This window comes from Oncorhynchus masou, chromosome 24 (assembly GCF_036934945.1).
Source record: "Oncorhynchus masou masou isolate Uvic2021 chromosome 24, UVic_Omas_1.1, whole genome shotgun sequence".
Classification (NCBI taxonomy): Eukaryota; Metazoa; Chordata; class Actinopteri; order Salmoniformes; family Salmonidae; genus Oncorhynchus; species Oncorhynchus masou.
The window spans coordinates 92,791,037-92,816,164 of NC_088235.1; the positions used below are offsets into that span (position 1 = coordinate 92,791,037).

Sequence of the window (25,128 nt, forward strand, 5' to 3'; positions counted from 1 at the left end):
TTTCCCCTCGCTACTCCAACATTTTCATTTGCTCGCCAGCAAACGATGCACTCCTCCGGGGTCCGACTGACGCACTTTGTTCTGAAGAAGAAAAACACCCTCACTTGTCGTGTGGGAAAAAGAGAAGTCAAGAGTAAGGACGTTAGCTAACTCAGCCTCATAAAGCTGCGTGTTTTGTTGTTGGAAAATTTCCTAGTGGGTGTTTATTTTCAATGAGCTTTATCATGCTCAAGGTTTAAAATGTTTTATTTTTATTCATTTTGTATATGTATCTGTTTAATAAATATCCCTTATGTCATCACACAAAGACACATAATTACTTATCATGAAACACTTGTTTATAAGATACAAATATGCTTGTGTAATCCTTGAGTATGCCTTCTCTTGGGTACTATGTTGAGAGATGTTTTCAGTTTAATGATAAACTTGTGATCACAAAAAGGGGAAAAAAATCCTCCGATATTGGATAATAAAAACAGAGTGACAATAGATAGTCTGATGTTTTCTCTTTTATGACAATGAAAAGACAGACCTCACCTAGATACTCCTGGACCCTGGTGCTCTCTTGGCCACAACTCCCATTCATTCCAATGGGGTAGTCATGAATAACTTAATCAACACAAATACTACTAAATACTGGTAGATACTGTATTTACAGAGAAAATAAATACATCTTCAGGAATTTAATGTATTGATGCCTTTTATGTGGGTGACTACAAATAATACATGCACAGACTGTATGAGTCAGATATTAACTTAGCACCACATAAGTCCTTACTGATGTTTTCATCAAGTGTTTTCACTAAAGGCATGACACCTTGGGCAATAGCAGTAGATTGGCCAATCTATGCAACTGGATACCCTTATCAATGACACTTTAGAAACATGTTTTTTGTGTTGGTATTGTTACTAAACTTTAAATTACTATATGATGTCAAGTGATTACAAAGTATGTGATCTAACATTTTGTCACTTTAGCTTCAAGTGAAAATAAATGGGAAAATTAGTTAATTGAAATGACCACAATTGTCAACTCCTGACCTGCAGTGTTGCAGAAAGTCAAATAATACTGTATTGGGTAACAATAAGGACTTATTAAGGTATTGAGTATTTGTGTAATAGTACTTCAATGATATGGCTATGACAGCTGCACTTCTTAAATACATAAAAACACAGAAGAGCATTATAAAAACACACTGTAAGGTAGTGATATATTATTGCTACATGGGACTGAGAGAACCTTTGCATAACCAAAGACCTCCACCCTCAAAACCATATACTTCTCTGACTATAAAAGGTGTGAAAGCTAGTTATTATAGTGAATGGTTAGTGACAAACAGAAATGCTGAAAGCTGTATTGAAATACCGGATAAGATTAGTTAGTCAATAATGGAGTGCATATCTTTCTCTACGGTTAGGTTAGTAAAGTCCCTAAACATTAAAATGTTATTGTATTGCGTGTCCTTTCCTCATCTCCTTTGCTTCATGACCATCTGTAGGTAAAATGAATGGCTGAAATGACCTAAGATGGAATAATTTATGCCTACTTAGTTCAAATGGGTAAAAAATAATTATCTGGAGAAAATACTGAGTTATTTTCTTTTCTGAGATCCACCCCTACTTGGTATTCCCATTTTAGCAACTTACAACGCAGTGGCCCGTGAACCACTGAACAAACTGCCTACCACTGATCCCAAGGATGGCCTGAGAGCATGTTGGAGCCAACTCACAGCTACTCAAGACACTTGGTCTCTATATCTGTTGTTTTTAAACTGTTTATCACTTGGCTGTGTGAACGCTAGTGTGGCCAAGTCCCTCACCCGTTCTCCCCTATTTAGAACACTTGATGGGTACTGGATGTGTCACTAAGAGTCTCAAGGCAGAGGTCAGATTGTTCTCTCCAGAAACTCTGAAAGCCACTTCAGTTTTTTTTCTGGGAAAGCTATGATGTACAAATATGGTGTGTCTATTTGTCTGTCTAGGATCTTCCTTTTTATTTAGACTATGGGACAAAATGATTGCGAGAGATTTTGTCTGCAATATTTATGACCTTTGGTAAATCTTCCCAAGAGATTGTGATTTTCCAATGTATTTGTTTAAATCACTGTTTAATTGATTGTTGCTTAGTTTGTCTATCATTGAACAAATACTGTCATGATGCATGTTCCACACTCTACTTTTTGAATTGACATGTGACATTTTGATTGGCTGCAGGTAGATAAGACAAATATAGAAGTAATTTGAAATATATATTTAAGTTGGTATAGAATGAGATAAATCTTTATGATGGCCCTTAGTTATGAAGACTGCAGTCTCGCTTGTGTCAATTGCATCAAATTATTTAAAAAAGGCCTAATTCCATCCACTTCAAATGACATCCAATTGGTTATTATTTGGAATTGACCCTTATTCTGTGATCATCTCCTTATTTGACCAGCTCCTGGTACTGCTCAGATCTCAGGAAGCGGCCAAAGGAGTCCTTCTCCATCAGAGCATAAATTCTCTTCTGGGCCAGGTCAAAGGTGACAGGGGAAAGATCAACCAGGTTCCTCAGGGTCACATCCTTGGTGTAATGATCAATGTTCACCTGGAGGGAGGAAGAGAGAGCGAGAAAGAGACACAGAAAGGCAGGCAAAGGTAAGTCTGGGCTTCCACAACAAATACAACAACAGATTTGATGGCCACATTTTTTGTCACCTCTCTGGGTCCCTCGGTCTGGATGAAGTCCTCATAGATCTTCCTGGCCTTCACAGCCATCTTCATGGGAGACTTGGTCTTCTTGAAGTCCTCGCAAGCCACCCAGAACTCAATGTTCTCCTCACTGAATTCAGAGCGCAGGAAGCTACGGAACATGGCCAGGCCATCTTGGAGATAAAGAGATAGATGGAGAGAGAGAGAACAAGTGGTCCCATATTTTCCTGCCACACAGAGAGCATTTCTCCAATCCTCTAACATCTCCCATGAGACCTGAATTCCAGAGACAAACTGCCACTGTGCCTCTGTTTTAAACTGTTAGATGATGTGATAGGACTAGCTCTGATAGCTTATGTGGTTGGTACAGTAGCACAGTGTTTACAACAGCAGAGTTTAGGTTGGATTCTTATATGGCCCGCTAATCCTCAATATATGTTGCTGTGAGTCATTTTGTATAAAAGTGTTTGCTGAAAAGAGAACATTATACTGGGCCTGACTATATATAAATAAATAACCAGCATCCAGATTCAGCCAGTACACTTTATTTATTTCCATCAAATGTGATTGTTTGATGGTTAGTTCTTGGAACTCCTCATCTGTGCCAAATGTTCTTTAGTGTACACTTTAAAGTAAAGGTTATTTGTTGCTTGTGGGTCCCAGGCAGAATTCCCACATTGAATGTGAAAAGAAACTGTACATGTATCATTGCCACACAGGAAGCACTTCATGTCTAAATTAAAATGCACAGGAAGTGCATGGCGGCCATAAACATTTTCAAGAGAAGTTTTGGAGAACAAACAAATGATTTTTTAAAACCTGAAACTGCAAAACAAACATTAGGAAATTATTTGTTTTGTTAACCACTCCCTCCAATGTCACAAACAAAAATTTATACAATTTAGCAAATGAAGGAACACTCAGGTAGTGGTTCAAAGGTCCTATGTTCATTTAGATTTTGGCGCCAGAGGGGCAACGGGGAAACTGAGGAACCAATAAGTGGAAACCTGTTTGAGAAAGCAATTTAGCTAGCGGATGTGAGGAAATCGAATATTTGACACATTTTACATGACTTGGTGGTTACGTTTTTCTCTAGCTAGCTAGTTAAATAAGTAAGCTAACCTAAATGCTAGCTAGCTAGCTAACATTTTCTGATATCCCCAGAGGACTAGAGTTTGAAGTGTAGCTAGCTAGCTTGGTTGCCTGAATGCAAGATAGTAGCTTAGTCTTGAGTCAAATGAGGAGGTAGCTAGCTACCTAGATATTTTACAGCCTGTTGTTAGTTGCTTTTGCCAGAGTACCTGTTTTGTATAAGTTATGTGTGTTCGCGCGGGTGCCTTCATGGCCTTCCAGCAGGACGCCAATATTATGAATGAGTGTGAATTGTGAATAAAATTTGGAAGTTCCTTTATGAATGAGTTCTGATTATGATTGTTTGCTTAACACTAATATGTGATTAAGGATTTTGAACTAGGCCTATGCCTTTTGCATTTAACACCAGTTACAGTATGTGGCTTATTTGTCATTTCGAAAGCGGTATGTCCCAAGGAGGGGCAGAGGGAATTTAAATTCCTGGTTTTGGCTTCTTTGGCAGAGTGATCTTGGTAGTTGTAAGGGGAGGCTTATGTAAGCCTGGTATACCCCCAACCTGAGTCTTTATGGAATAGACAGGTTGCCTGCAAGGTATTTCTTTTCATTTAAATAAATGTAAATTTGATTATTTTGTAAATATTTCAGATTGTGGGTCTAGACCACATTGGTGTCACCTTGTCAGTCAGTATGTGTTATATCTGTGCTGGTTTCCATCTCGTTAGTAGGAAGGTGTTTCACCTGTGTTGGCCCAGGTGCTATTCAGGAGTGGCTGGCCGAGTGCTCCAGTTGAGCATGAGAGATGTTGGGGAGAGCTGCACTTTATGTCAGCTGTGATGCGATTTCGAGCACACCTTATTTAAGTTTGAAAGAAGCCAGAGTTTTGGTGTTTCCCATGTTTGTTTTGCTCCATATTGTTTTCACTCTCTACCCTAAGTTGTTGTGGGTTTTTCTTTCAGTTGGTCTTTCCGGAGGCAATCCAAGTGGGCATCCATGGTGGGTGTCTTTCAGAACCCCTTTTGAATGCCTTTCTCTTTGTCAATCATTTTTTTGTTATGTCCCTTTGTTGTGAGTGACATTTTGAGTTTGTCTTGGTGGAACGTAACACTTTAGAGTAAGTGATGTGGCTGTATGAGTGTTTACAGTAATACAGTAAAGCATTTGGTTGAGAATAAATATGGAACATTGAACAACACCTATTTAAACCCCATGAGGGAAACTCAGGGGGAATCCATATTAACTGAACTATTAATGTCAAAGTTCTTCATTAGACAATCAGAGCACAGCAGTTTCCAGTTCCCGGGTAATTAATCACTTTAATTTTGAGCTGAGCTCTATCTTGGGATGTTACAATAACATCCCTAACCTCTTATAGCTACTCTACAAGCTATGAGTTTTGCTGGAGCGGAGACTGATGGGGCTGCTCAGAGGAGTTGCACCACTGGGTTAATCTGATGGTTGTGTGTGTGTGTGTGTGTGTGTGTGTGTGTGTGTGTGTGTGTGTGTGTGTGTGTGTGTGTGTGTAGGCTACTACCATACACTAAGATCAAAGCATGTGGAACCATTACAACCCACTAAATCATGTATTTATGTACGTAAGCACTGTACATATCTGATCCCAGATGAATATATGATTTACACATGTACAGTGCATTCGGAAAGTATTCAGACCCACTTTTTCCACATTTTGTTACATTACAGCCTTACTCTAAAATTGATTAAATAAATGTTTTTCCTCATCATTCTACACACAATACCACATAATGACAAAGTGAAAACAGGTTTTTAGGAAGTTTTACAAATGTAATATAATGTATGTATACAGGTATATATATGTTCATTCATTCAGACCCTTAGCTTTGAGATTCAAAATTGAGCTCAGGTGCATCCTGTTTCCATTGATCATCCTTGAGATGTTTCTACAACTTAATTGGAGTCCACCTGTGGTAAATGCAATTGATTGGACACGATTTGGAAAGGCACACACTGGTCTATATACAGTCCCACAGTCGACAGTGCATGTCAGAGCAAAAACCAAGCCATGAGGTCGAAGGAAGCCTCCGTAGAGCTCCGAGACAGGATTGTGTCAAGGCACAGTGGCCTCCATAATTTCTAAATGGAAGAAGTTTGGAACCACCAAAACTCTTCCTAGAGCTGGCCGCCCAGCCAAACTGAGCAATCGGGGAGAAGGGCCTTGGTCAGGGAGGTGACTTAGAACCCGATGGTCACTCTGACAGAGCTCCAGAGGTCCTCTGTGGAGATGGGAGAAACTTCCAGAAGGACAACCATCTCTGCAGCACTCCACCAATCAGGCCTTTATGGTAGAGTGGCCAAATGGAAGGTACTCCTCAGTAAAAGGCACATGACATCCCACTTGGAGTTTTCCAAAGGGCACCTAATGGACTCTCAGAACATGTGAAACAAGATTGTCTGGTCTGATGAAACCGATATTGAGTTCTTTGGCCTGAATGCCAAGCATCACTTCTGGAGGATACCTGGCACCATCCCTACGGTGAAGCATGGTGGTGGCTACATCATGCTGTGGGGATATTTTTGAGTGGGGGGGACTGGGAGACTTGTCAGGATCGAGGGAAAGATGGAAGTATAGAGAGATCCTTGATGAAAACCTGCTCCAGAGAGCTCAGGGGCTCAGACTGTGGTGAAGGTTCACCTTCCAACAGGACAACAACCCTAAGCACACTGCCAAGACAACGCAGGAGTGACCTGAATGTCCTTGAGTGGCCCAGCCAGAGCCTGGACTTGAACCCAATCAAGACCTGAAAATAGCTGTACAGCGACACTTCCCATCCAACCTGACAAGGCTTGAGAGGATCTGCAGAGAAGAATGGGAGAAACTCCCCAAACACTGCTTGTAGCGTTATAACCAAGAAGACCCAAGGCTGTAATTGCTGCCGAAGGTGCTTCAACAAAGTACTTAGTAAAGGGTCTATTTTTATACATTTTCCAAAAATTCTAAAAAAACGTTTTTGGGGTTGCCATTATGGGGTATTGTGTGTAGATTGATGAGGGGGAAAAATAACTATTATTTTTTCTTAATCAATTTTAAAATAAGTTTGTAATGTAACGAAATGTAGAAAAAGTCAATGGGTTAGAATAGTTACAGAATGCACTGTATGTTATGAGTAAGGAGAGATTCCTGGCATTCACACACACACACACACACACGCACGCACGCACGCACGCACGCACGCACACACACACACACGCACACACGCACGCACACACGCACACACGCACACGCACACGCACACACTGGAACATTTAGACCAGGCCTTTGAGGAAGGCATATTTAACAGCTGTTTAATTCTAGACGCAGGTTTAATTTATTACACAATATAGACATTATGCCCACAGATGGATTATGAAATGTTACTTCTCTGGATCTGGATAACAAGAGTGAATACCATCAAAGTTACTGTAATCTTATACTAGTCTGTCTGCTCTGTATTTGGCATGACTCGTAAAGTTCAATACGACGGGGTGAAGAAACATCGTTTTACACAAGACCTCATGGCTTTTCGTAAGGACTTATTTGTTGTGTGTGTGTGTGTGTTTGTGTGCACATGCCTGTAGATCTGGGCATACTCACAACTGTTGGTCAGCACATGGTCCAGGGACTCACGCCACTGAGAGGCCTCCTCAGGAATGGGCCTGTACAACACACAAACACAATACAACACTCACATATTATAGTCAATCACCGTAAACTTGATTTAACATGAGACAAGCAAATGAGCACGGTCAGTCCTTACTAACCAAAGAAGGAGAAGAACTTACGTATCTACTGGAAAGCCCAAACAATATTAGCCTTTGATTGGACTATATTTCCTGCCTATGCATCTTCACCAAGTTAGCCCATTATCAGAAGGCCATGTTGTTAACAGCTGGATTCAGAGAATCCCACTCGGAGTGTTTCAACCCCAGGGTCAGAAGTTTGTCACTCACAGCTTCTTCATACTGCTCCATGTAAGGTCATTGAGGTCCTTGATTGCCCTCCCCCTAACACACGCACACGTGCACGCGCACACACGCACGCACACGCATACGCACACACACTAGTCAGAGAGAGAGCCCTTCAGCATCTCATCTTTATTGATGGCTGTTCTACTGAGCTAGTGGGGGAAATAGCTTGCAAACATCCATTATCTAAGAGGTTACACAATTAAGTGGAAGACACAGCCTGCAGTATGCAATGCTTTTATGGTCAATTTGGAAATGATTTAACATGTAAACATCACTGTGACACTTCACAGGATGTTCTCTACCCCTCATTCTCTCTCCCCTGCATTCTCTTTCTCCTCTTCCTTCAACACTCACTTTCTGTAATCATACATACAACTGATTATTTCCCTGTAGAAGGTAGTGCATGATAAACTGCAGAGACTGAACACATATAGTACAGTATATACATTTTTGTGATAACAACCATTATCTTGGTCTGGTCAGTTCCAGTGCCTGGGATGGAGATGTCTCAACCTTTGAACTCTTCATTTGATACAGTACATGCAATGGTCTCTGTCCATGCACGGCTATCAATTATGAGGCTAACGTGCATACTGACATTCCACAGGCATGGAGAACGGCTCTCCCTCTCTTTCTAAGTGAGATCTGGAGATGAAAGCCAAGCAGTAAATCATGGAAGCAATTTACAATTGTCTATTTTACACTGTTTGAAGTAGAGTAAGGCCTAAACGTTTCACTCCATTGAGGAGCACTTGAAGTAAAATTATCACTTGAAAATTTACTGAATCTGAGTCAGGGATATAACTGACAGACCATGTTGCGATAAGGTGTGTTCACGCACTCACGCGAGAGAGAATACGTTCCTGTTAATCTTTGTGTGTGCGAGGACTGTCTGTGCTACTCACTTCTGAAGCTTCTCTGGCTTCTTCTCTTGTTTCTCTGGGTATGGGATGATCAGGTCTATGCCATTCTCAGGCTTCTGGAGGAGAACCCCCAACTTAGACTTGATCTCTTTAGCCCTAAGAAAGGAAAGTCATGAGGAAATAAGGCCATTTAGGAGCATGCTGTAATGTTTTAAATGGCACACATTCATGAGTTAGAACAGTAGTAACACTAGTAATGACTTTGGCTAATGCAGATTGTATTCAGAAAAAGTGAGACACAGATAGCTATAACTAATCAATCAAGTTCAATATAATACAAGTTGAACAGCAATCAGCAACAGAGCAAAATACATACCAAACCTCAAAAAGGAGGGACTAATCATAAACTAGGCCTTCACATTAATTTATTTGGATCTTAAATGTACCCTTTCAGACCCAGGATAATACAAACACATCCTCAGATGAATCAGACCCATTAGTAGAGGTCCTGTGATGTAGCTTTTGTTTTCAATGGCACAGTGTCAGGAGTTAGATTACACTATAATGTAACCATAACGTATTTAAGGGCTAAAAGGTTATGTCATTTTCATAATATAACTTTCATTTTCATCTTCAATCAGCTTATTATGTTAACTATTAATCATAATAATCAAAAGATCCACTTCTAAGCCACTTCTAAGCCATCCAAAATATTTTGTGGACACAATAACACACTAACAATTTTACTTGCCATTTGCAAAAAGGCAATAATCAAACATTTATTTTTTTACAAAGAGGACATTTAAGTGAGTAAACCAAAAATACTTTGAATAGAATTACCCACCTTTATCATTATCTACTGCTCCCATTACTCAGGTTAGAAAAACAGCAGAGACAACGAAACAAAACAAAGTCTGATCAATAATTTATGACGTGGTGAGCCGCACGTAGTTGATTCCTCTTTTTTACTTTCATCGATCCATATAGTCAGCGATCAATAGATGGGCTAAACTAAAACCACAGCTACACATGCAGACACACGTGCAGCCTCTTGTTAGCAAGACAGACCTTGTTGTTCCTGACCGGGGATGACACCCAACTACATCTACACTCTTAGAAAAAAAGGGTTCCAAAAGGGATCTTTGGCAGTCCCCATAGGAGGAACCCTTTTTAGTTCCAAATATAACCCTTTTTGGTTCCAGGTAGAATATTTTGGGTTCCACGTAGAACCCTCTGGTGAAAGAGTTCTACATGGAACCCAATAGGGTTCTACCTGGAACCAAAAAGGGTTCTTCAAAGGGCTCTCCTATGGGGACTGCCAAAGAACCCTTTTAGGTTCTAGATAGCACCATTTTTCTAAGAGTATAGATCCCAGGTAGGGTTGCAAAATTCCAGGAACTTTCAATCAAATCCCTGGTTTTCCAGAAATCCTGGTTGGAGGATTCCAGATATCCTGCTTATTTCCTCCTATCTCCGGGATCTTTCAAATGCAATTTCTGGAAAACCCAGGAATTTAATTGAAAGTTCCAGGAATTTTCAACCCTAACTACGACAGACCACACATTTCCATGGGTTTCTACAGAAGATTCATTCTAACCAGAGCTGTAATTAAGAGATTGCCCAGGAGTTCAGGGCATTGAAGTTTTAAATCAGGATAGCCCACATGAAGAAGAAAATAATGTGTTACGATTTTTAGACGTGTTAGTAGCATTGGTCTAGGTAACTTTTTTTAGGACATCTCCAAGTAACGATGTCTAATTAAAAAATAAATCCCCCATGAAAAGGATAATATACTGCATCTTAAATGTTGGGTTTTTGATCAACTGGTAACTGTTCTAATTGTTTGACTGATGAGCGGCTTTCAGGGAATGCCTGTTTGAAAAACAGCCCTGTGTTATTGCCATAAGTTATTTATGAACTTCCTACTATTTCAGAAAATACCTCTCCAGATAATAGTCTGATTTAGGAAATCCATAACTCAATATAGAAGTATACATCATATGCATGAATACTATATTAATCAACCCATTAAACTGGAATAGGGCAGTGCAGTATATCATACTGATTCCACTTTCCCATTTGGCTGCTTATGCTGTCTTATAAATTCATGATCAGAGGATGACAAAGAGCAGATAGTGAACCTCTGTTTTGCTTTTCAGCTTGGCTAAATATTCCTGTCTTGCATGTGGATGCAATTGACCTGCAGCTGAGTTGGTGCTGCAAATGGGAGTAGTGTCAGCATAATGCTATCCTTCAGGTATTAGGATCATGAAACAATACCATTTATATCTGCAACTGGAAATGTGTAACTTTTTGGACAGTTAAAAATGTTTGATCAAGTATTTAAATCAACTTTAAACTTACCACTTGTCTTAAAATGAAGAGCATACAATATTCACAATAATCGAGATTACCATAAAGCATCTTTCAATAATTTAAACCATACTAAAAACATCTCAGCATTTTTACAAAATGAGAAAAAAAAACTAGAAATACAGAAATCAGATTTTGAATATAGGTCAAACAGTTTCTGACTAAGAAATCAACTCATAAATGTTTTGAATGTAATTTCTCTGGGCTTATTTCAGGCAAAAATAGGAGAGATTACCCTTTCAGAGAAACAGAAGAGCATACTGCTTTTGGTATCTCACCTTATCCGACATGTTTGGGGCAACGCAGCTAATCCTTTACACATTTTATTAAGTTTTCCTTTTTGATGTTTTGTTGAGTGAGTCCACCACCGTAAGATTCAGAGTCCCTTTTCTTTTTGACTTTGTCCTTCAGCACTCTTGGGGAGTTTATATACAGAGAGCCTATTGGCTTTGGGACAAGAGCATTAGCCAATGAAACGGATGTCTGCGACTGCAGGCAGAGGAGTCAGGGTCGACTGCATGAGAAGTGGTCTGCTAGAACTGGTATGGCTGGAAGTAGAGGTTAATCCCTAACCACAGATCTGTGATCAGATATTTACATTTACAAAGATAAAAAAGTTGCACTGAACTCAGCCACTGATCAAGTGGTGAAAGATACATTTGTTAAGTAATTTATTAGATAAATACATGCTAGTAGATACCCATAGACTTCCATTCATTGTACTAACTCTATTAGATGTAATTCCTCGAGCCAATTCTAACTTCCTTCATACTGGACACAGAGACATGAAAAGTATATCCACGAGTTCATCTGACTCATTGCCAAAATCCAAAAGTATCCCTTTTATTAACACGCAAATCAAGATCACTTTAGTAAAACTTTATTTAAAGGGTCCTTAATAACAAAAAGGCATTTATAAATTGTGTTCACCATTTATTAATAATTACTCCCACGTTTATAAACCATTTACTAATCATTAGTAAAGTATTTTTGCAGTCCCTAATTGAAAGTGAACTCTATCTATACTTTATAAATAGAGAAAGATGAAAGACTGGCATGCCATTGCTAGACATTCCTGTGGTACCTGGTAAAACAATTATCACACAAAACAGGATGTTTAAGGAAATATATATATGTGTGAATAATTAACAGACTAATATTTACAAATGTTGGCGTAATGATTTAATAAATGATGAGCAAACTGTAAATGCCTTATATATGATTTATTATGGACCTTTAAATAAAGTGTTCCAATTCCTTTTGATTACCTTTCTCAATTAGAAAAAACAGTTGTGAATTCAAGTTTGAGTATAGACTGCAGACAGGGGGTCCCAGGACTCGCCCAAACTCCAGTGGAGCTGGAGAAACATGTTTTCAGATAAACATGAACTATTTGTGCAATGTATGCTATGCCTTTTCAACCATCACACAAAGCAAACATCATTAGCTATAAATAGGAAACGTTTAGTCACAGATATCCCATCTACAGCCATTTAAGAAAACAAGGTGAAAGACCAAACCTTCTAATCCATATGGGAGTTAGAGACAGTGAGTTTTTGTTCATATACAATTATTACAAGAGGACTGGACCTCATGTTAGAAGAAGTTCATAAAATTATGGAAATATAACAATGTAAAGTAGTTGTGTGTTGAATTGTTTGCAACATTGTGTTGATTAGACAGTGTGACAAAGGTACCTGACAATGTTGTAATCAAGAAGACAATAGTAAACAGTGATTGCATTTCCCCATTGACAAGTAATTGTATGCGTAGACATAAAGGCCACACCCACACTCTCCAGCTTTCTTTGGCACTCGTAGACTGAGGTTTGAACTTGGGATGTTAAGTTCCCATTCCCATATAGCTGATAGCCATTGCTACTAATGCACAGTAATGCAAAAAAGGCTTGTTCACTTTGGAGGTTGACTTTCCCATGCCAACTCTGTCATGAACTACTCTCAGTAGACAGAGGCTTGAACTTGAAGCCTTAAAATGTACATTATTAGCCCCCACAATAGTATAGGCATTGGTTGAAGCTCAATGTTAAATTAAATTCTCCCTACCATCATGCTTAAGCCAATATGACACCAACCTTTATGAAAATTTGCAAATCAACTTGACTGGAGGTACACAACACACTCCCCGCATCTCGTCATGAGCCGTCCAGCCATTCCCGAAAACCACATTCCAGATTTTTTTAAAGGGTTGTTAGCAATTGAGCTTTCAGATTATTTTCTGCTCCTACCTCCTAGCTCAACTTCTAAACGTTGGATAAAAACAAGACTATAGCGTCCATAAAGGGACCATTGGACTCATTTCTGTCCATTAAGAACCAACTATGTGCTACCTTTTTGGAGCATTTTTGACAATGCTAACATCTTTTCAAATAAATCACAGAGTTCTAAAACCAGGACCAGCCATTTGGTTGCTGCACAACAGCAGCTGTAGCTAGCTAACACCAGTTGGATGAGAAGCAAACTACAAGCAAAGGAAGCTAGCTAGCTAGGTATATTTGGCTATGGAAATCAGGTTCATTTTCAGGTCTAATTGAATGTTAAAAATACTTTCTCTTTTTTTGTGGAACTGCCTGGGGTCCCCATGGAGAGGTTTGAGAGCCTCTACTGTACTGTCCAAACTTGTGAAACATAGATGTCTATGATTGGTTCATATTTGGTGCAATCAGGACCAAATCTGCACCAATTATAGATGTCTATGTTTGGACCACATATAGGCCGGACCGACGACTGTGGACGTTGAACTAAAGCCCGCACCGCACCAAATCTAAACCAAATCTAGATGTCTATGTTCTGAAAACGCTCTCCTAGCCTGCTACGAAAAGTAACATCTATCGAAGTGCCGTGTTTTTAGGGAGTCCCGTCTGTGGAGTTTGAAATCAAGGATGGTCCGGACCGCACCAAAGAAAAAAAAATGGCTGGTCAGGACAGGACCAAAAAAAGACGTCCAAAAGACCTGGGCCTCACCCAGATTTTGAGAGGGATTTCTTTCCAAATGCTCACTCAGCCAACTTATTCAGTACTTTAAGAGTCACTTACAGGAACTGGTATGTGCTTAATACACTGCTCAAAAAAACAAAGGGAACTGTAACGGTTTTCTATATGCGAAAGAGAGTCGGACCAAAATGCGGCGTGGCTATTGCGATCCATGTTTAATGAAAACGAAGTAAACATGAATCAAATACAAAAACAGTAAACGATACACGAAAACCAAAACAGCCTAATACTGGTGCAAACTAACACACAATAGAAATAAGGACATAAGGACAATCACCCACAAAACACTCAAAGAATATGGCTGCCTAAATATGTTTCCCAATCAGAGACAACAATAAACACCTGCCTCTGATTGAGAACCACTTCACTTGTAGCTGGAAACGGCAGATTTTTTTATGGAATATCTACATAGGCGTACAGAGGCCTATTATCAGCAACCATCACTCCTGTATTCCTGTAATCTTTTCATTTTATTGGCCAGTCTGAGATATGGCTTTATCTTTGCAACTCTGCCTAGAAGGCCAGCATCTCGGAGTCGCCTCTTCACGTTGACAATGAGATTGGTGTTTTGCGGGTACTATTTAATGAAGCTGCCAGTTGAGGACTTGTGAGGCGTCTGTTTCTCAAACTAGACACAAGTTTTAAGCCCAGGCCCTGTCCCCGCAGGAAGCCTTTTGCCTTTTGGTAGGCCGTCATTGTAAATAAGTATTTGTTCTTAACTGACTTGCCTAGTTAAATAAAGGTTAAATAAAAATAAAAAATGTAACTTCTGACAACTTCTCACACAGTAACCATGGCTGACATCAGCATGGTTGGTTGGATCATGGTGCTGGCATTTTAGAGGTTAAATTGCCACAAGTCCAACATATATTCAATAAATGTTAACCGTTAGTTGCTTTGAACATATTACCATGATGCAGTAAATCAGTTCCTTAGTACCATTTATGCTTCATCTGCATGTTTACAGTACATTGAAAGTAAACAATCCCTCCAAATCTGATGTGAGGAATCCTCTGAGAAGAACATGGGGGAAGAAAATACAACAAATGTCAAAAACAAATGATGAACAAGCTTGGAAAATTGCAATTACACACTCATGATACTCAAAGAACAAGTAAACATGACATACAGTCTGATCCTTCTACTGTCTGAAGAACATTCTGTGTACAAAGAAAAAAAGAGAACCCTTCATTTGGCTCGGAGATGCTGGAGAGCATCTCTGAATAGGATCCAAGACAGGAACTAAAACAATACCATTCTCTGGTCGACGGAACATGATTTACAGCCGGTAGCCATGCTATAGAGACCAGGCTGCTTGGCAGGGAGGGATATTTGGAGAGAGCACAGAAAACAGAGGCCAGTTTCCTGAATAGGAGAAGGTGCCGTTCCTGTCCCAGACAAACCAGGACCACACCAGTTACATAAACAAGGGCCTTAACATTGTTCTACTGAAATATCAAACTTTCTTGATAACGTTTTCCCCTGAGTTACCAAAACAAAGGTCAAAGAATTAATATTTTGACCAGATTCGTTGAGACTTGCTAACTTGTCTTTGCTCCTTGTGTGCTGTGTTGTCTATAGAACATGTAGGCTATGGATCTAATCTGTAGACCCCCAGACATCAACAGTGACATATTGGACTATTGACAGATAATTTGTTTGTAGAAATGGAAACCGAAGAGAGGTAAATTGGCATGTTTTCAAGTGGACCATAAAGGGGCACTAAGCAGCTCGTCTTATCTTGATGACATGGTAAACAATACATTTTCCCCAATTTGCACCGCCTCAGTGGAACAGCAGCACTGTGTCAGGCAGATGGGGGGTTGAGAAAAAAAAGCAAAATAACTTTGTTAGTGGCAGCTCCATCAAAAGCTAACATGTTTGGAAAGTGTTTGTGTGCTCTAGGCAGCAGCATCAGTGGTAACGGATCAGAGACCATGTAAGCATACAAAACCACAAAAGCTTTGTTTTGATTACAGACTTTACTGGAAGCCCAAACTGCCAAAGACGATCGTTATAATGCAGTTCAAATAAACATGGACCAGTTGGCAGCCGGGCAGTTTGTTTGTTCCATGGACATATGTTCTGTGCTCAGCTTAGAGATGTAATGACCCAAAGAAAGTCTGCCAAGGGAAAACACTGCCATGCAACCCCAATGGCTGGGATGTCATTGTTTTTGTTGTTAGTTGTCATTTCACATACAGTTTGTGCTTATATGGAGAGCAATTAGACAGGATTCTATAAAATGGTCCAGATGCGTTAACTATTTGGTCGTAATGAATAAGTGGTACTACAAATGGTGTTTTTACATATTAACTATGTATTAACTATGTACTACATGGTAGTTAGTTAAACTAGCAAATACATGGTCTCGTAATGTAAAGCGAGGCCAAGTATTTCAACCCTCACATTACGCTCTATCACCAAGATGAATATTCAATAACTGTAATGTTGGCACCAGGGGATCTGAACTTCGGTTACATCATGTGAATGAGGGCATATGTTTTATTACCGCGTTATTGATTTCAGTTTGGATGAAATCTGACTTTAATCTTGGTACAATATTTGGAATGCCATTCCAATCACACTTCAGAGAGTAGGCAGAACACCTGCGTGGAAATTGTATAGCACAATAGAACTATTTCTATAATCACCTAACCTCTAAGGGATCTGAAGAAAGAACAAGTTGTCCAGTTATAATTTCTAAGACCCTTTTCCAAAAATGAAAGAATCGTTCAAATCTCCCATCTCCACTTAACATGACTAATCATGTTGTTATTTGGTCGTTTAAGTGCAATAAGCCATGGTATTTGCCATAATCACTGGTTTCCTGGGAAATCAGAATATATCAGGCTTCCTGGTGCCAGAGTGTTTGACGAAACAGGAAGGCGAGTGTAATCTCACATTGACATTTCTCCAAAAATACCACAGAGCACCAATCCTGCTGTAATCTCTGTGCTTTGTTATGACTCCTTGAGTGCCTTAGCGCGGCTCTCAGACTGCCCCTCTGACGTTTTACTTCCTCCTTGGCAAAGGTCAACAGCAAGAGAGGCTGATAAAGCAGATTACCATAGAACAAGCATCATTATGGAGGCTGTATGAATGAAACAAATGGAATGGAGACTAGGCTTGATCAATGAAACCAAATGGGATGCCAAGGAAAGGAAAGGATTTAGCTGGTCATTTTTGAACATTTGAACATCTTGGCCATGTTCTGTTATAATCTCCACCCGGCACAGCCAGAAGAGGACTGGCCACCCCACATAGCCTGGTTCCTCTCTAGGTTTCTCCCTAGGTTTTGGCCTTTCTGGGGAGTTTTTCCTAGCCACCGTGCTTCTACACCTGCATTGCTTGCTGTTTGGGGTTTTAGGCTGGGTTTATGTACAGCACTTTGAGATATCAGCTATATATAAATAAATTTGATTTGATTTAACCCAACTCCTCTGAATCACGTTGTTATTTCCAATGCTATCTCCACCAGCGGTGTAGCACAGTTTAGCAAGGAAACCCGCAATTTCCAAGCAGAGAGAAAAATGTGCAGTTTTATAGCTAATCTCATGCTATTTTAGTCATTTTGCAATGAGGTCGAGTGAAGATGTTGTTGTTTTAGAGTATTTTCTTGCTATTCTACACATTTTGCCATGAGTCTAAGAGAAAATGTTGCAGTTTGAAAGTACATTTCCTGTAATAGAATAAATAAAAACATACGTGTCGACCCCGGACTGGGGACCCTCGCTGCGGGCCCCGGACTGGGAACCCTCGCTGCGGGCCCCGGACTGGGAACCCTCGCTGCGGGCCCCGGACTGGGAACCCTCGCTGCGGGCCCCGGACTGGGAACCCTCGCTGCGGGCCCCGGACTGGGAACCATCGCTGCGGGTCCCGGACAAGAGAGCGTCGATGGAGGCTTCGTGCCATGACTCCTCACTGGAGGCTTCGTGCCATGGATCCTCACTGGAGGCTTCGGGCCATGGATCATCACTGGAGGCTTCGTGCCATGGATCATCACTGGAGGCTTTGTGCCATGGATCGTCACTGGAGGCTTCGCGCCATGGATCATCACTGGAGGCTTCGTGCCATGGATCATCACTGGAGTGAGGAGACGTATGGGCAGCCTGGTGTATGGAGCTGCCACAGGGATTAACCAGGCTGGGGAGACACACAGGAGGCTTGGTTCTTGGCGGAGGCACCAGATACACTGGGCCGTGGAGGCGCACTGGAGGTCTCGAGCGTAGAGCCTGCATAACCCGTCCTGACTGGATGGTTTTCTTCGCCCTGCAAATGTTGGGTGCTGGCACAGGACGCACTGGGCTGTGCAGACGCTTCGGAGACACAGTGCGCAGAGCCGGCGCAGGATATCCTGGGCTGAAGAGACACACTGGAGACCAGGCACACTGAGCCAGCACCATCTGTCCTGGTTGGATGCTCACCCTAGCCCGGCAGATGCGGGGAGCTGGGATGTAGCACACCGGGTCGCTCGCTGCCTCCGCTTTCCTAGCTGCTTCCACCTGTTCCCATGGAAGACGATCCCTTCTGGCCAGGATCTCCTCCCATGTCCAGGATCCTTTGCTGTCCAGGATGTCCTGCCATGTCCAGTCCTCCTGAAGACGCTGCTCCCCCTTACCACGCCGCTTGGTCCGTTTGTGGTGGGAAGTTCTGTCACGGCCGTCGTCGGAATGAGACCAAGGTGCAGCGTCGTGAGCGTTCATTTTCTTTTATTTGTTAATGTCGCCAACAAAAACAAGAAATAACAAAAACGACCGTGAAGCTTACAAAGGCTATAGTGCCCCTAACAAAGACAACTTCCCAAGACAAAAGGGAAAAAGGCTGCCTATGTATGATTCCCAATCAGAGACAACGATAGACAGCTGTCCCTGGTTGAGAACCATACCCGGCAAAACCATAGAAATACAAAAACATAGAAAACAGAACATAGAATGCCCACCCAAATCACACCCTGACCAAACCAAATAGAGACATAAAAAGGCTCTCTAAGGTTAGGGCGTGTCACTGAAAAAGATGAAGATGATCATGATCATGTGATCTAAACCAGTGATCTCAACACTTTTAAACTGTTCCAAACTGGACTGGACTTGACCCAGGACAGGCAGGCCTGCATGGATTCCTACAAAGGTGTCATGTTTCTCCAGAATGCTATCACAGGCCAGAAGAGAGAGGAAATTAAATGGCTTTTCCCACAGCACCATAAATTGCTTAGATAAAGGAGGTTTATTTGCAAAGGCTTTTCCGGAGAACCCGCCTGCTTAAAATTATTTGCTTTTAAATTACAATGCCTCTCTCTCTTTCCCATTATGCAAGTGTACCCGAAGCTAAATACAGGCCAGGAGATAAATAGATATGTGAGTTATCATTCCTCTCCTTAGAGAAATAAATGAATCCTCATTGAGAGAAAATTTAGTTTCCACCACAAATGAAAGGACGATGTCAGTCTAAAGGGTTTTAAGTGGCTCTATAAGATAATTTTTATAGAGATGTACAGTGCCTTCGGGAAAGTACTCAGAGCCCTTGACTTTTTCACGTTACAGCCTTATTATAAAATGTATGAAGTTATTTTTTTCCCTCATCAATCTACACATAGTAGCCAATAATGACAAAGTGAAAACAGGTTTTAGAAATGTTTACAAATAAAATCTGAAATATCTTATTTACATAAGTAAGTAGAAATTGAGCTCAGGTGCATCCTGTTTCCATTGATCATCCTTGAGTTCTTTCAACAACTTCATTGGAGTTGTAACGGCTTTCTTCATGTGAAGGAGAGTCGGACCAAAATGCGGCGTGGCTATTTAGATTAATGTTTAATAAAAACAACTAAACACAAACACTACAAAACAAGAAACTTAACACGAAAACCGAAACAGCCTATACTGGTGCAAAGTAACAGAGACAGAAACAAGGACAATCACCCACGACCCACTCAAAGAATATGGCTGCCTAAATATGGTTCCCAATCAGAGACAACGATAAACACCTGCCTCTGATTGAGAACCCCTTCAGACAGCCACAGACTAAGCTAGAAAACCCCACTAAGCCACAATCCCAATACCTATGAAAAACCCCAAGACAAAACACACCACATACCAAAACCCATGTCACACCCTGGCCTGACCAAATAAATAAATAAAACACAAAATACTAAGACCAGGGCGTGACAGGAGTCCACCTGTGGTAAATTCTATTGATTGTATATGATTTGGAAAGGCACACACCTGTCTATCACACCTGTCTATATAAGGTCCCACAGAGCAAAAACGAAGCCATGAGGAATTGTCCACAGAGCTTCGAGACAGGATTGTGTCGAGCAGTTTGGATCCACCAAGACCCTTCCTAGAGCTGGCCACCCGGCCAAACTCTGACAAAGCTTCAGAATTCCTCTGTGGAGATAGGAGAACCATCCAGAAGGACAACTATCTCTGGAGCACTCCACCAATCAGGCCTTTATGGTAGAGAAGCCTCTCCTCAGTAAAAGGCACATGTCAGCCCGCTTGGAGTTTGCCAAAATGCACCTAAAGGACTAAAACCATGAGAAACAATATTCTCTTGTCTGATGAAACCCATATTGAACTCTCTGGCCTGAATGCCAAGCATCACATCTGGAGGAAACCTGGCACCATCCCTACGGTGAAGCATGGTGGTAGCAACATTATTCTGTGTGTGTAACGGCTGTCTTGGGTGGAAGAAGGTGAGGACCAATGCGCAGCGTTGTACGTGTTCATCTTTTTAATAAAGTAAACTGAACACTGAATAACAAAACAACAAAGAAACAACCGGAACAGTTCTGTCTGGTGTAGACACACTAAGACTGAAAACAACCACCCACAAAACACAATGGAAAACAGGCTACCTAAATATGGTTCTCAATCAGGGACAACGATTGACAACCATACCAGGCAAAACACAGAAATAGAAAATCATAGACAAACTAACATAGACAACCCACCCAACTCAGGTCCTGACCATACTAAGACAAAAGACAAAACAAAGGAACTAAGGTCAGAACGTGACAGTACCCCCCCGCCCCCAAAGGTGCAGACTCCGGCCGCAAAACCTTAACCTATAGGGGAGGGTCTGGGTGGGTGTCTGCCTGCGGTGGTGGTGGTGGCGGTGGCGGCTCTGGCGCGGGACGTGGACCCAACTCCACCATAGTCCTTCTCCGCCTCTCTACCCGCCTCCGTGGCCTCTTTAACGCGGCGACCCTCGCCACCGACCTCAGACTGAGGACCCAGACCACGGTCCCGAATGGAAGGGAGATTCCGGCAGCACCGGACATGCGGGAGACTCCGGCAGCACTGGAGTGAAGGGAGATTCTGGCAGCTCCTGGCTGACTGACTGCTCTGGCAGCTCCTGGCTGACTGACTGCTCTGGCAGCTCCTGGCTGACTGACGGCTCTGGCAGCTCCTGGCTGACTGACTGCTCTGGCAGCTCCTGGCTGACTGGCGGCTCTGGCAGCTGAGGACAGACTGGTGGCTCTGGCAGCTCAGGACAGACTGGCGGCTCTGGCAGCTCAGGACAGACGGGAGACTCTGGCAGCCCAGGACAGATGGGAGACTCTGGCAGCCCAGGACAGACGGGAGACTCTGGCAGCCCAGGACAAACGGGAGACTCTGGCAGCCCAGGACAGACGGGAGACTCTGGCAGCTCAGGACAGACGGGAGACTCTGGCAGCTCAGGACAGACAGGAGTCTCTGGAAGCTCAGGACAGACGGGAGACTCTGGCAGCGCTGGGCAGGAGGAAGGCTCTGGCAGCTCTGGACAGGCGGGAGCACCTGTAAGAAGGAGACTGAGAGACATTACATTACATTACATTTAAGTCATTTAGCAGACGCTCTTATCCAGAGCGACTTACAAATTGGTGAATTCACCTTCTGACAGACTGGTGCGGGGGGCTGCCACCGGAGGGCTGGTGCATGGAGGCGGCACCGGATAGACCAGACCGTGGAGGCGCACTGGAGGTCTTGAGCACCTAGCCTGCCCAACCCTACCTGGCTGAATGCTCCCCGTAGCCAAGCCAGTGCGGCGAGGTGGAATAGCCCGCACTGGACTGTGCTGGCGAACCGGGGACACCATGCGTAAGGCTGGTGCCATGTACACCGGCCCGAGGAGACGCACTGGATATCAGATGCGCTGAGCCGGCTTCATGGCACCTGGCTCGATGCCCACTCTTGCCCGGCCCATACGAGGTGCTGCAATGTACTGCACCGGGCTATGCACTCGCACCGGGGACACCGTGCACCTCACGGCATAACACGGTACCTGCCCGGTCCCTCTCTCTCCACGGTAAGCACGGGGAGTTGATTCAGGTCTCCTACCTGACTTAGCCACACTCCCCATGTGCCCCCCAAATTTTTTGGGGGGGCTGCCTCTCGGGCTTCCAGCTGTGCTGCCTCCTCATACCACCGCCCCTCGGCTTTCGCTGCCTCCAGCTCAGCCTTGGGGCGGCAATATTCTCAGGCCTGTGCCCAGGGTCCCTTGCCGTCCAAACTCTCCTCCCATGTCCAGGAGTCTTGCGATTTCGGCCGCTGTTTGACCACTGCCTCTGATTGAGAACCATACCAGGCCAAACACAGAAATAGAAAATCATAGACAAACTAACATAGACAAACCACCCAACTCACGCCCTGACCATACTAAAACAAAAGACAAAACAAAGGAACTAAGGTCAGAACGTGACAGTGTGGATGTTTTTCAGCAGCAGGGACTGGGAAACTAGTCAGTATCGAGGGAAAGATGAACAAAGCAAAGTACAGAGAGATCCTCGATGAAAACCTGCTCCAGAGCAGTCAAATCAAACTTTATTTGACGGTAAGTGTAGAGCTTACCGTGAAATGCTTACTTAAAAGCCCTTAACCAACAGTGCAGTTCAAGACGAGTTAAAAAAACATTTACCAAATAAACGAAAGTAAAAAATGATAAATCAATAACACAATAACATAACAATAACGGGGCTATATACAGGGGTATCGGTACCGAGTCAGTGTGCGGTGTACAGGTTAGTTGAGGTAATTTGTACATGTAGGTAGGGGTGAGGTGACTATGCATAGATAATAAACAGTGAGTAGCAGCAGTGTACAAAACATATGGGGGGGTATCTTCTGTATACCACCCTTACCTTGTCACAACACAACTGATTGGCTCAAACGCATTAAGGAAAGAAATTCCACAAATTTACATTTAACAAGGCATACCTTGCAAAGCATTCCAGGTGACTGCCCCATGAAGCAGGTTGAGAGAATGCCAAGAGTGCGCAAAGCTGTCATCAATGCAAAGGATGGTTACTTTGAAGAATCTAAAATCTAAAATATAATACTGTTCAAAGTTTGGGGTCACTTAGAAATGTTCTTGTTTTTGAAAGAGAAGCACATTTTTTGTCCATTAAAATAATATCAAATTGATCCAAAATACTGTGTAGACATTGTTAATGTTGTAAATTACTATTGTAGCCGGAAATGGCAGATTTTTTTTATGGAATATCTACATAGGCCTACAGAGGCTCATTATCAGCAACAATCACTCCTGTGTTCCAATGGCACGTTGTGTTAACTAATCCAAGTTTATCATTTGAAAAGGCTAATTGATCAATAGAAAACCATTTTACTGCAATTATGTTAGCACAGCTGAAAAATGTTGTCCTAATTTAAAAAAGCAATAAATCTGGCCTTCTTTAGACTAGTTGAGTATCTGGAGCATCAGCATTTGTGGGTTCGATTATAGGCTCAAAATGGCCTGAAACAAAGACCTTTCTTCTGAAACTCGATAGTCTATTCTTGTTCTGAGAAATGAAGGCTATCCAATGCGAGAAATTGCCAAGAAACTGAAGATCTCGTACAACGCTGTGTACTACTCCCTTCACAGAACAGCGCAAATTGGCACTAACCAGAATAACAAGACGAGTGGGAGACCCCGGTGCACAACTGAGCAAGAGGACAAGTACATTATAGTGTCTAGTCTAAAAAACAGACTTCTCACAAGTCCTCAACTGGCAGCTTCATGAACCTTTCAGCGCACAGTCTACTTTCTTGAATTTCCGCCTGTCTGACATGCTCAAAGTAAACTGCCTGTTACTCAGGCCCAGAAGCTAGGATATGCATATTAGAGATCGGCCGATTAATTGGAATGGCCGATTAATTAAGGCCAATTTCATGTTTTCATTCCAATCGCAAATCAGTATTTACATTTTTTTACACCTTTATTTAATATTTATTTAACTAGGTAAGTCAGTTAAGAACACATTCTTATTTTCAATCACGGCCTAGGAACAGTGAACAGAACGACAGATTTTCACCTTGTCAGCTTGGGGGATTCAATCAAACATCATTATTTATTTGAGGCTTAATTGATTTTATTGATGTATTATATTAAGATAAAATAAGTGTTCATTCAGTATTGTTGTAATTGTCATTATTACAAATGCAGACTTCTTTGTCTGCGTGTTGAACGGGTGGATTACTGAACTCAATGACACCTACTAAACGGACATTTTGGGAAATAAAGGACTTTATCGAACAAACCGACCATTCATTGTGTAGTTGGGACCCTTGGGATTGCCTACAGAGGAAGATCTTCAAAGGTAAGTGATTTTATTTTATCGCTATTTATGATTTTGTGACGCCTGTGCTGGTTTGAAAAAAATGTTGTTGTGGGGCGCTGTCCTCAGATAATGGAATGCTATGCTTTCGACGTAAAGCCTATTGTAAATCGGATGGTTTGATTACCAAGATTCTAAGCTAAAGAATCATGTATGACACTTGTATTTTCATGAATGTTTAATTTTAAATTTTGTATTTTGAATTTGGCGCGCTCCTATTTCACAGGATGTTGTTGAATTTGATCCTGCTAAGTTCAATTGTACCAGCAAAACACCAGTCTCAACGTCAACAGTGAAGAGGCGACTTCGGGATGATGGGCTTCCAGGCAGAGTTGCAAAGAAAAATCCATATCTCAGACTGACCAATAAAATAAAAGATTAAGATAGGCAAAAGAACACAGACACTGGACAAAGGAACTCTGCCTAGAAGGCCAGCATCCTGGAGTCGCCTCTTCACTGTTGACGTTTAGACTGGTGTTTTGTGGGTACTTGTTTCTGGCCATTTTGAGCTTGTAAT

At 41.9% G+C, this 25,128-nt stretch overlaps 1 protein-coding gene across 1 annotated transcript; it reads right to left on the reverse strand.

Annotated features, from left to right (window-relative positions):
* Positions 1-634: 634 nt before the first annotated feature.
* On the reverse strand, positions 635-11,420 carry LOC135513042 (regulator of G-protein signaling 5-like). The gene is made up of 5 exons (XM_064935694.1): positions 11,279-11,420; positions 8,670-8,783; positions 7,391-7,452; positions 2,698-2,864; positions 635-2,587 (listed from the first exon to the last, which is right to left on the reverse strand). Exons 1-5 carry the CDS (start codon positions 11,320-11,322, stop codon positions 2,426-2,428), a joined length of 549 nt encoding a protein of 182 aa, XP_064791766.1. The 5' UTR covers positions 11,323-11,420; the 3' UTR covers positions 635-2,425.
* Between the last annotated feature and the right edge of the window lie 13,708 nt (positions 11,421-25,128).

What these genes read in the sequence shown, in the direction of transcription:
- LOC135513042 (XM_064935694.1), bottom strand. Translation starts at nt 11,322, where the DNA reads ATGTGTAAAGGATTAGCTGCGTTGCCCCAAACATGTCGGATAAG. An exon ending in AAGCCAGAGAAGCTTCAGAA is followed by an intron (nt 7,453 to 8,669) that starts GTGAGTAGCACA and finishes TGTGTTGTACAG; the next exon opens with GCCCATTCCTGAGGAGGCCT. An exon ending in CCATGTGCTGACCAACAGTT is followed by an intron (nt 2,865 to 7,390) that starts GTGAGTATGCCC and finishes TTTATCTCCAAG; the next exon opens with ATGGCCTGGCCATGTTCCGT.